The 13,068-nt window shown below is 45.5% G+C and overlaps 1 protein-coding gene across 1 annotated transcript in view; it reads right to left on the bottom strand.

Annotated features, from left to right (window-relative positions):
• The window catches only part of RASGEF1B (RasGEF domain family member 1B), a 223,434-nt gene that overhangs the window by 170,039 nt on the left and 40,327 nt on the right, over positions 1–13,068 (bottom strand). The window contains exon 3 of the mRNA XM_088660602.1: positions 9,101–9,154. Within this exon, the coding sequence (XP_088516728.1) occupies positions 9,101–9,154 (54 nt within the window). The remainder of the gene's footprint in view (positions 1–9,100; positions 9,155–13,068) is intronic.

The following is a 13,068-nucleotide window of genomic DNA, read 5'->3' as shown; positions in this document are numbered from 1 at the left end:
AACACTTTGAATTGTGCTCGGAAACGTACTGGGAGCCAATGTAGATCTTTCAAGACCGGTGTCTTCAAAGACTATTTTACCAAAATAATTTACATTCCCACCAAACATGGATATATGTACTAACATCCTCTCTCACTGTATATGCATGGAATGTTTCTTGGGGGGTATGCGCGAATTGTTTGTTATGTGTGTTTTTAGAAACTGAAAAAGAATGCTAAGAAGGATCATGTGCAGGTCTGAAGTGTGCAGCTGTTAACACCCATAAATTTGTCCATCCTTACTGTCAGGGGGTTGTTGCGACTACTCTAGAGTAACGTCGCTCCGCATTCTTGTCTTTAGACAGTTTTATTTAGTGCAGTCTATTTACAGTGAAACTGGTGTGTAGAACATGTCTGCTCAGTCCGATGCAGAATCCGGCAATGAATGGACCGCCCCTATACTTCTTCCAGCATAAGAGTCTCGGGATGGCAAATCTCCTTCTCCTGCGTAATTTCGGAACCGGGGGGGGGGAAGGGTCTACACTCCATGTTTTCCTTCTCCCCCCTGTCCCCCCTCTCTCTTCCTCCCTCACATGTAGCAGGGGCTCTTTTGTGTTGCCAGAGCCCTGGACCTCTCTTCCCCCTTCCTCACTGGACTCCTCCCCATCCTCGCTGGCATTGCTGCCAGTGGAGAAGCTGCTCCTGATGAGGGGAGGAGGATCCCTATATTCTCTTCCCCTTACACTTACGCTGCCGGTTCTGTGTTTTTCTTCAGTCTTGCGTGGATGGCTGTATTGCCATTGAAGCCGGCTGCAGTTATCACTCCCGTGATAATTTCCAGCTGAAATGCAGAGCCTTAGCATCCAGGAGACCCCCCCATCCCTCCCTCCCACCCTTTTCAAGTAATTAGGGGCAATTTTGCTGAAACCATTTGGATGACAGCTTCCCCCCCCCAAGCCTGCTAATCCAACGGCGCCGTCCTGTTCTCATCTCTGCTTGCGTTCATACAGCACAATGAGGCATCAAATCCAGCTTCTTTAAAAGTCTGTCATAACAACAACAGAGTTCACCGAGCGACAAGTTGACAGCGTGAAGACAAAAGTCAGGCAGGAATTTCAAACAGTCACGGAGCAGGGGGTGGAGGGGCAAGCTGTGTTGTCAAGAAAAAGAGATGCGGAGGAAATCAAGAAACTGCGACGGAAAACAAGGCTGCTCCCTCTGCACGTTGAGGAACAGAGAGGAAGAGGCACAGAATTAAGCTGCAATTAAGTCAGGCAATATACGTCTTCTGTTCGTTCAGTGGAAACATCTGTTCCTTGAAAGAAATATTAGAGTTCCCTCATGTACACAATGTTTGATTATTTGTGTGTGTGTCTGTATTTCTGCACCGCCAAATCAAGAAAAATCTTCTCAAAGTGGGGTACATAATAAAATGTATTCTCATAAAGTATTTGTATACTGCCTCTCATTTTAAAAAAATCAGCATAGCATAATAAAATCAGGGGTACAAACATAGAAAAGCAAAAATCAGGAGAACGTAAAATGATACCACGCTTGGTAAGGATGTCTCTACAGCTTGTATCTCACCGCTAATTCACTGGTTATGTAAGGAGCAAATTAGGGAAGGATATTGTTATGACTTCTGAGGGATACTATCATGACATTCCTTTGTTAGGCAGATTGCAGGATGATAGCCTAGTGCAGTGAGCAGGGGCCTTGAGGGACAGGTGTCAACCATGTGGGTTTTTTTTTTTACTAGAACCCTGAAGCCTCCCACTTAGAACCAGCTGCCAAAGAATGGTTCAGGAGAGCAAGCAAAGCATGTCTCCAGACCATCACTATGTTGTTGAGGCATTCAAGAGTATACAGCCAATTTAACCAATTTAACCAGGACATCCCAGATTGGCAGAAGCCGCCCCGCCTTCTGATCCCAATCCTGGCTGTCCCCTTTTGGCTCCCCACTTAGCCATGAAGCTCACTGGGTGGCCTTGGGCCACTCCTTGCCTCTCAGCCTAACCTACCTCACAGGAAAATAAAAAAATTCCTTCAGTAGCACCTTAAAGACCAACTAAGTTTATATTTTGGTATGAGCTTTCGTGTGCATGCACACTTCTTCAGATAGTATATATCTGATAGTATATATCTATCAGATATATACTATCAGATAGTATATATCTTCAGATAGATGTATCTGAAGAAGTGTGCATGCACACGAAAGCTCATACCAAAATATAAACTTAGTTGGTCTTTAAGGTGCTACTGAAGGAATTTTTTTATTTTGCTTCGACTCAGACCAACACGGCTACCTACCTGTAACTACCTCACAGGGTTGTTGTGGGGGGACTAAATGATGAGGGGAAGAACACCTTGAGATCCTTGGACAGAAAGGTGGAATATAAACGCAGTAAATTTAATTCAGTTCATTAAGAGGTTGGATGGCCATCTGTCATGGATGCTTTAGCTGAGGTTCCTGCATTGCAGGGGTTGGACTAGATGACCCTTGGGAGTCCCTTCCAACTCTACAATTGTATGATTCTAAGAGTTCAGTGGTAGCAAGCAGGTCTACGTTCCAAGCCCATGTCACCTTTCTGCCTTGGAGGCTTTTATTTTGTTTTCTTGCGAAGACATGAAACATTAACTTCCCTTCCACAGACGCTCACTAGACTTGCTCCAGGTTCTGTGCAGACATTTTGACCCATCCCCTTCAGTGCTGGAAATTCAGGCTTTCCTATTCTAGGTCAGCCTTTGTTTCCTTTGCATCACAGTCTCTTTGACCTCTTCCTGCTCCGTACATTATTGTTCTGAGACCAAACAGAGCGCTCCTCTCGCTGCCCAGCCCACTCAACTCTCCCGATTGTCCCTCTGCTTCCATGTCTTCAGCTGTGAAACCGAACAGATAATAAGCCAAGACTGTTCATCTTCCTTTAATTACTTTTACTGAAGACCCGCTCTTGGACTCTAACAAGGGTTTTATATCTGTGGTAGGACCCAGGAAATTGGCATTAGGTATATGGAGGAATCATAGAATCGTAGAGTTGGAAGAGACCACAAGGGCCATCCAGTCCAACCCCCTGCCAAGCAGGAAACACCATCAAAGCATTCTTGACATATGCCTGTCAAGCCTCTGCTTAAAGACCTCCAAAGAAGGAGACTCCACCACACTCCTTGGTAGCAAATTCCACTGCCGAACAGCTCTTACTGTCAGAAAGTTCTTCATAATGTTTAGGTGGAATCTTTTTTCTTGTAGTTTGAATCCATTGCTCCGTGTCCGCTTCTCTGGAGCAGCAGAAAACAATCTTTCTCCCTCCTCCATATGACATCCTTTCATATATTTGAACATGACTATCATATCACCCCTTAACCTTCTCTTCTCCAGGCTAAACATACCCAGCTCCCTAAGCCGTTCCTCATAAGGCCCTCTTCTGGACACGTTCCAGCTTGTCAGTATCCTTCTTGAACTGTGGTGCCCAGAACTGGACACAGTACTCCAGGTGAGGTCTGCCCAGAGCAGAATACAGTGGTACTATTACTTCCCTAGATCTAGATTCTATACTCCTATTGATGCAGCCCAGAATTGCATTGGCTTTTTTAGCTGCTGCATCACACTGCTGACTCATGTCAAGTTTGTGGTCTACCAAGACTCCTAGATCCTTTTCACATGTACTGCTCTCAAGCCAGCTGTCTCCCATCCTGTATTTGTGCCTTTCATCCCCCCCCCCCCAAGTGTAGTACTTTACATTTCTCCTTGTTAAAATTCTTCTTGTTTGCTTTGGCCCAGTTGTCTAATCTGTTGTGGTCATTTTGAAGTGTGATCCTGTCCTCTGGGGTATTAGCCACCCCTCCCAGTTTGGTGTCATCTGCAAACTTGCTCAGGGTGCCCTCAAGCCCACCATCCAAGTAAGTAAGAGGAGATGGCAACCTATATGGTTAAAAAGGATCTCTCTGTGGGCACCCTTAGAAAGCATATATGAGGCAATAGACGACCCCAAATGGTGGAAAATTCTTAATGCTAAGGGATATCACATAGTCCAAGATATGTATAGAGGAGAGTCCTTAAAATCATTTCAGGAAGTAACAGAGAACATAGGTAACCAATACTGGTTAAAAATTGGAGGGTTATATAATAAAATTCTTAAAGCCCAAGAGACAGGAAATATGAGATTAGAAGAGCCAGTAGAGGAACTATATAAACAAATGGAAAAAAACTAAACAAGGAATGATAGGTAAAATCTATAAGAGGATGATTACAAATAAAGAACTGACAACCCAACTTATTCAAAAGATGTGGAGTAAGGAAGAACAAATTAGCGAATCAAAGGTCGAAAGGATAATGAAAGGAATAGACGAGATTAAAGTAAGCAAATTTAGGGAGCTCGAACTAAAATTCTTTCTAAAATGGTATAGAACTCCGGCCCAGCTAGCTAATATGATACCAGGATTGAACCCTAACTTGCTGGCACTGTGAACAAGCCAAGGGATGGTTCTCCCATATGTATTGCGAATGCCCAGAGGTAAGGGGATTTTGGAATAAAATCCTTAAGGTTATTAATGAAGTTTTTAAAGTGACGTTACCTATAGACTTCAATCTTATGACAATGGGTATACTAGGAAACACGGCCATAGAGAAAGGTGACCAGCACACCTTCAAAGCAACGATACTAGCGGGAAAGGCAACAATAGCTTTAGGTTGGAAAGATAGAGAAAAATGAACAGTAGAGGTCTGGACTAATTATTTGTTTGAATTTATTCCGTCAGACATTGTGGCAGTAACGTCACAGGAAATAACATGGAGGGCCAAAAAAAAAATTGAAAATAAAAAAAATAAAAATCTGTGCAAGTGTTACTGTGCGTTGTCTTTCCCAAACACATGGAAATATCAGTGGTTAAAGTCTTTTTGGTTGACCAAGAAACTGAACTGACATTACGTATGTTATGTATTGAGCTGAATCATAGAACAATAGGATCCAGAATCAACAGTCTGATTGGTCCGCAGGAGCCACCCAATTCAACTCCAGGTGGAAGTGAATCCGCAACCTGATTGGCCTGCAGGAGCAGCCAATCAGGCGGCTGGCAGAAGTGAATCCGCAACCTGATTGGCCTGCAGGAGCAGCCAATCAGGCTGCTGGCAGAAGTCAATCCACAAACTGATTGGCCCACAGGTGTAGCCCTGAAGTAGCCAATCACGCAAAGCCCATTGTGTAAATAATGTATATAAGCAGATGGTTTGGGGAAAAGGGTATTCTTCTCTTCTTCTCCTTGATGACTACGAGCTGAATAAAGAGCATGAAATTCACTCTCGACTCCGAGTATATTTCAACGTACAAAGGTTCTCTGATAAGAGGTCACCAATGTGGTGCCCGTGAGCACCAATGTGCCCACTAGTGCCATCAGTGGTGCCCATGAAAGATCTCAATAAATATCCCTTCAAACATCTACAATGCACAATGGGCTATTTGCTTTTCCTGTCTAATTCTTATAGCGCTTTAACACCTTTCCCCAGGAAACTCTGGGAATTGTAGCCCTGTGAGAAGAACGGGGGTCTCCTAAACGCTCTCAGCACCCTGAACAAACTATTATTTCAGGGAAGTCGACTGTTAAAGTGACATAATAGTATTGTAAAGGCATAGTGCAGATTGGGCCATTGTCACGTTGGTGTGGCAACAAAGTTGAAGAGGAATCAAGCAAGGAGAGGATTTGCCAAAGAAATGCTAGTCTCGCCCACTTCCATCTCCCAGGTACAATGGGTGTAACTGCCCAGAGCCAGATCCCCAAGTTAAACAAGCACCATGCTTTTTTTCTGCTGCTGGATTCATCTTGCCAGAGGACTCTCCTCTCCTGCACGCTCTCAGAATTCAGAATTAAATCTCGCCTGCTTCATCCAGCCAAATATCAAGCGCTTATGTAGAATATTAAGCAAACACCCAGCCATTACCATTATTGTTTGGGGGATATGTTTAACTAGAAAAGAAGCGCCTGGAGGGAATTGATGAGACATCCAGAGCTTTCTGTGTGCCCCATTATACAACCGTTCGCTTCTAATAATCTCTTTTCCCGAATGAAGATTACTCTGTCTGGGTGAGTGAAATATCATCCGTGCAAAATTAAAAACAAACCCCTGGTTCTGCAGGGTAGCAGGCTCCACACTGGGCGCTCCTGTGTGTAAACACCTGTGTCCCTGATATTACCTGCTAGACGGGAGAGAGAGAGAGAGATGGAGCGCCAGGATTTGTTCAAATACACAAAAGAGTCATGAATATTTCATGGAGATTCTGGGGAAATATTTTCGCAAGGGTTGCCATGCCGGCTCGCTGCGTATCCCGGCTCAGCATATATTATTTGTCTCGTGCTCTCCCATGGATACTTGGTACCGTTAACAGCATTCTGTCAAATGTAATATCAGGCGCCAGGCAGTACAGAGCAGGTGCAAGATGAGCAGGGGAAGAAGAGGGGAGCTGGCCAGAGTTTCCAAACTGGATTCAAACTGGTTAGGGCAGGGCACAAGGCACACTACATACAGCTCCCACATACACTCCAACATTCCTCGGATGAAAAGAGGGACATTTCTCACTCCCCCGTCAACAGACCCTCCTTGACACACACACACACACACACACACACACACACACACACACACACTTTTTGTCATTCCCCCAGAGGGCATTTCCTATCAGAAACAAGGTAAGTGCCACAACCAACAGGACACAACACACAGGCCCACTGCCGTCATGAGATAACTCCTCAATCCAGTGGCGTAGGAAGCTGCTTGGGCACCTGGAGTGGCACACATGATGCACACCCAGGGGCGGGCGTCGCTACATACGACATATGCGTCGCTACACATGCACACTACGTAGCGGGGTGCTGGCGGCGCCCCTCACGCTGCCCACCCCCCAAAAAATGGAGCTGGGAGTGGGCCGTCCCCTCCACACCCCCTTGCTACGCCCCTGCCTCAATCCCGATTTAATTTTATCCTTCGATACATTTACAAAAAGTAAAACAACACACCAATGAATAAATTTTAGAAAGGGGCAAGATTAGATGCCGATGCACAAAGTGTTTTTTAAAAACCTCAAGACTTGGCCCTGCCCTCTGCCTGTCCCTCAGAGCCGGTGTGTCCCACGGGGCCTCAGTGGCCGCAGGCTCTCCTCCTCCTCGCCCACTCTCCAGCAGCTGCTGCGAGCTGCCCAAGGGAGGAGGATGGCAGTGGCCGCCACAGAGAAGCTACGGAGAGGCAATGGAATGCTCCCTCACATCGCCACGGCCACCGCCGTCACACCGGACAAGCGCTGGAAAATAAGGGCACTTGGAGGGTATGCTAGGGTTGCCATACGTCTGGAATTTCCTGGCAAAATTAGTGTCTGAGGGGATTTCAAACGTTTGGGGGAAATGTCTCTGTTTTTGCCAAAAGAATCAGGAAGCGTGTATTTGAGTATCACTCTTTCTGCTCTTTGGGAGAATTCCCCCACCCCACCCAAAAATAAAACCTCAACAAGTGTTGTGTCCGGATTTCTTTGCGTCCCTAGGGTATGCTGCCATCATCCTATTGGCCATGCTGCTGGGACTGATGGGAGTTAGTGTCCAATAGCATCTAAGGAGCACCACATCAGCTACCGCTAATCAGTTCAATATCATCAACACAGACTGGCTCTCCAATATTGCAGGCAGAGTACATTCTCTGCCCTATCTGGAAATGCCAAGAAATGAACCTAAGACCTTCTGCATGGTAAGCCTGCAAGGTGCTCATGTTAACATACATGGGTCACAGCCACACCATACATTTAAGGCACTGTGGCACCACCAGTCATGACTTCCCCAAGGAATTCTGGGAACTTTAGGGGTGCTGAGATTTCTTAGGGGACCCCTATTCCCCTCGCAGAGTTCCCTGTGATTGGTTGTTAAATCGTTCTGGGAATTATAACTCTGGGAGGGGAATAGGGGCTCTTCTAACAACTCCCAGTGCCCTTAAGCAGCTGCAGCTCCCATAATTCTTTGGAGGGGAAGCCATGACTGTTTAAAGTGTACAGTGGAGCCTCGGTTTATGAACGCAATCCGTTCCACGGAGGCATTAGTAAACGGAAGCATTCGCTCCCCAAAGGCACGCTTTTGCGTGTGCGCAAAGCGCCAATAGAGCGCTTCTGCTCACACACGCACTGCGCAGATCGCTTCTGCACATGCACGAGCTGCACAGAAGCGATCTGCGCATCCGACGCCGCGGAACCCGGGTGTAAACACTTCCAGGTCCGCAGCGTTCGTAAACAGAGGCATTCATAAACAGAGGTAGTTGTAAACCGAGGTTCCACTGTACATTGTGCTTTGAATGCCTGGTGTGAATATGGCCATGGTTCTCCCTCCCCCTGGTTTAACTTTGCAACAACCCTCTTAGGCTGGGAGACGGTGACTAGCCCAAGGTCGCCCAGTGAGCTTCAGGGCTGTGTGAGGATTTGAACTCTGGTCTTAATCCGACACACAAACCAAGCCACCACCCTGCCTTCTTGGCTCTTTCCAATGGGATTGCCAAATGGAAGGTTCGGAGTGACAGATAAAAAGATGGGCTGGAAAAGGGAATTGGCTTTGTCAGAACCAGGCAGCTGGGGAGACCACAAGGCTTCAGAGCATGTTATTACCAGCCTGCTGTCATCATAAATGCATCCATTATCTTTCTTATTTTAAGCCAGGTGCCTATTTACAAACGTCCAGTAAGACTCCCACTCAGATATAACTATTTCGCATCCTCTCTCTGCCACCATTATTGTGCTGTAAAATGGAAATAAAATCTCAGAAATGGTGTCATCAAAATGCGAAGGTGGCATGAATATTAACTCAGTAATTGCATTTCCCCTTCCCCACGCAATCGTCTCGAAACAGAAGCACCAATAGTCTCAGCAAGGAGAAATTCTGAACCAGCCACTCAGGGCCACGTAATTTCAAATGGAAAGAGAGTTTACCTTTCTATGAACTGCAGCCTGTCAAGTTTCCAATTCTTTCTAATCTATTATTTAATTACAGAAGCTACAAAGGCTTGAGTGTAGCTGCAGGATCCCTTCCCAGAGGCTCAGCAAGATCATTTTTATCATTTGAAGAAGAAAACTTTCAAGTGCAGGTGGGAGGGAAATTCCACTTACCCTTTTGCAGTCAAACAGGGACTTTTCATTGGCCAAAGAGTTGAAAGGGGAGGCCTGGAACAGAAAATGTGGAAATTCATTTACAACTTGACTCTTTTTCAGAAATACGTTCTTGTTATTACAAAACACAGTAAAAGAGACAGGGCATTTGAGAACGTAATATCCAACAAATACAGGAAAAGGTCATGATTTCAGTGACTTTTTTAAAAAAAGGATCACAACAATATTGTTATTTATAAAACATGAAAAGCCCTCATAGATCACACTCATCTTGTCCAGCATTCTAGGGGTGGATGGCAATTGTATCCTCTTTACAGGGAACAGTCCTCTGCTTGAAGTGAGTGAAAGGGGAGAAATTTGATTCAGTTTGAGTTTAAAGGCGAGCTTGGCCAATTTGCCCTCCCCGAAACAAGATGCAAACCGAAAAACAGCTGTCCTTTAAAATTCACACACCTCTGAATTTTGCAATGCAGTTCTTCAGTCAAGTCATGTGCACAAAACGCATATATTAGTGTAAAGTGTGCATAAAGGTAAAGGGACCCCTGACCATTAGGTCCAGTCGTGACCGACTCTGGGGTTGCGCGCTCATCTCGCCTTATTGGCCGAGGGAGCCGGCGTATAGCTTCCAGGTCATGTGGCCAGCATGACAAAGCCGTTTCTGGCAAACTAGAACAGCACACAGAAACGCCGTTTACCTTCCCGCTGTAGCGGTTCCTATTTATCTACTTGCATTTTGACGTGCTTTCAAACTGCTAGGTTGGCAGGAGCTGGGACCAAGCGACGGGAGCTCACCCCGTCACAGGGATTCGAACCGCCAACCTTCTGATCAGCAAGCCCTAGGCTCAGTGGTTTAACCACAGCGCCACCTGGGTCCCCAAAGTGTGCATATAAATGCCTATATTGGTGAAAAGACATACAGTACAAAGATGCACTATTTAGAGGAAATTGATTTTTTTTTTTTAAAAAAAAAAGGTGCATGTTGGGGGGGGAATGAACACACAAACGAGTATATTAGGAAAAAGTTGCACTTTGGTGATGATGAAGGGCAGAGCTGTGGGGAAACTCAAGTAAAAAAAAACAGAGATAAAGAAGACGTAAGTAGGAATGACCCCCATCAGCTTGTGCAAAAGATCTCCATGAGTTCTCACTACAGGTTCACACTCCAGTCTTACTTCATATTCAGACAGAACATCTTCAGTGAAGGAGATGGTTGTGCAGCTAAGTCAAAGAGTGTGAAAATGTCTCTGAGCTCAGCTCTTCCCATCTCTTCATTCTGGGGACACTGGGCTTTTTCGCATTAAACCTATGCCAACACTTCCATGCTCATCCATGGGTAAGCACAGCTACCTGCAATGTCCCATTTACAAATGACTTCAAAGGCCTTCTTGTGAAACAGCCTGCAGGAGGCCAGCCACAAAACTGAGCATGCACAGTAAAATCAGCTTTAAGTGGTTTGGTTTTGACCCAGAAAAAACATCAATGTGCTGCTTTTAAGTCTTCAGGCAAGCCTCTCACAATAGGAACCTCTCTGTCAAATGCAGCACCAAGAACTTCAAGCACAGACAAAATTCATACGCTGCAATCCAGCTGTCCTTGGGTGCACAGAGAGGCTCCAAAGTGTGCATAGAGCTTTGTGCACGCAGAGGCGATTGGAGGTGCTTCAATGTCATAAAGAGCCCTGTGCACATTGATGCGCACATAGATCTGCTTCTGACATTTAAGAACATAAGAAGTGCCTGCTGGACCAGGGCAGTGCATAGCTGCCAAGTCTCCCGTTTTCCCCGGGAAATCCCCGTTTTTCCAGCTGTTCCTAGCGGAAAAAACGGATTTTTTTTTGTTTTTTCCCGGTTTATTCTGGCGCGGCGCCATTTTGGAACTGAGCAGAGCATGCTCAGAAGCGACTTTTGATGCTGCTCTGCCCAGTTCCAAAATGGCTGCAGTGCGACTTCTGGCGCGGTGGTCATTTTGGAACTGGGCAAAGCAGCATCAAAAATCACTTCTGAGCATGCTCCGCCCAGTTCCAAAATGGCGGCAGCGCTACTTCCGGCCCAGTCCCTTATTTCTCTAACAGCAACTTGGCAGGTATGGGGCAGTGACCCATCTAGTCCAGCATCGTGTTCCCACAGTAGCCAACCAGATTCCCATGGAAAGCATACAATGAGAACCGAAGCACAGCAATAATCTCCCCTTCTGATATTTCCAGAATATCAGATATATCCAGAAACATATACTGCTTCCAACAATGCATGGAGGATATCAGCCATTGGTAGCCTGATCCCCCACGAATCAGGCCATCACCCCCTCTTGTGAAAGTGTATTTAGATGAACAAGGAAGCTGTGGGCATTGGATTTTTCAGCAAACTTTGGGTCAGAATGATTGCCCTTGAGTGAAATGGAAACTCAGGCCCAATTCAACAGCTGACCTAAGTGAATCTGGTGTAGCAGTTGGATAAGACTGGAAAGATGCGGGTTTAAGTCCTCAGTCAGCCCTGAATCTTGCTTTGGGACCTTGAGCAAGTTACTCTATCTCAGGTTTTGCTACCTCAAAGGGTTGTTGGCCTTCTTGGAAGAAAAGTAGGGTATAAAACAGTGTTTCCCAACCTTGGGTCTCCAGCTGTTTTTGGACTACAATTCCCATCATCCCTGACCACTGATCTTGCTGGCTAAGGATGACGGGAGTTGTAGTCCAAAAACAGCAGGCTATCCAAGGTTGGGAAATACTGGTATAAAATACAGTCATCTTCTCTATAGCTGACGTTCAGGTATGACTCTGTAAGCAAAATGCCTTCTTATCAGCAAGACTTCACAGAAACCCACCAAGCTACACGCCCTTCCTATTTCTCTCAGGACCCGCTAATAGTAGGAATATTAATCGTGCAGAGAGCTCACGAAACGTTCCAGCGGGATTTATATTGCTGACTAACGGCCATCATCTGCCTTTCCATTTAGTTAATGAACGTTTGGAGAACTCTCCGATAATTATAGAGAAAGTGGATGGATTATAATGCAAACCATCAAAAGGATCGCATTCTCTTACTTCTTCATTTAATGCTAAATGCCTCTAATTGCTCCACTTAATTGCAGGACAATATTTACTCAGCAGGGAGAAAGGACCTTGCCAGCAGGAGAGGCGGTATGGCTTTCCGAATGGGAATCAGAACTTTGAGGTCTCCTATTCCTTTAAAAACAAAGAAACAAAAACATCACTATGATATTCAAGACCAAACAGATATTTTGGTGTTAGGGTGGGGGCGTCTAAATGGCAGCCACCCTGTGCTTTGGAGTAAGTCTTATTCATGCCAACTTAGGAGTCCAACAATGAGACTGTCCTGATAGATGAATTCATCTAATGGGGAACAATTATCTGTCTCCCATTTTCCTGCCTTTAATGATACTCAAGGTCTGCTGTCTCCTCGGCTTCCTCCACAGCTGGTCTATGTCCAATTACAGGTACAGTGGTGCCTCGCAAGACGGATTTAATTCGTTCCATGGGTCAATTCATTTTGCGAAAAATTCGTCTTGCGAATCGCGGTTTCCCATAGGAATGCATTGAAATTTCTTTTTTTGCCCATAGGAACACATTAATTAAATTTCAATGCATTCCTATGGGAAACCGCGATTCGCAAGACCAATTTTTCACAAAACGAATTCGTCTTGCGAGTCACCATCAGATCGCAAGACACATTCGCCTTGCGAAAAATTCGTCTTGCATGGCATTCGTCTTGCGAGGTACCACTGTATACATTTAGCATGGGGCAAGGTGAGAAATGTCAGGATGTGAGGCAGAATATGACCATCTAGGCTTTTCTATAGGGTCCTCAACAATCTCTATGGCAACGCCCATTTTTTGCCACACCCACCACAGACATGTAGCCCCCAGAAAGTGAATGCGGCCCTCAAGCCAAAGCAGATGTACCACTAACATGCGAACCTGGAGTCCTGATTTAAAACAGTGGTGAGTTGACAAA

This window comes from Zootoca vivipara, chromosome Z1, assembly GCF_965207765.1.
Source record: "Zootoca vivipara chromosome Z1, rZooViv2.hap1.1, whole genome shotgun sequence".
Lineage (NCBI taxonomy): Eukaryota > Metazoa > Chordata > Lepidosauria > Squamata > Lacertidae > Zootoca > Zootoca vivipara.
This window is presented reverse-complemented; position numbering and strand designations above follow the sequence as displayed.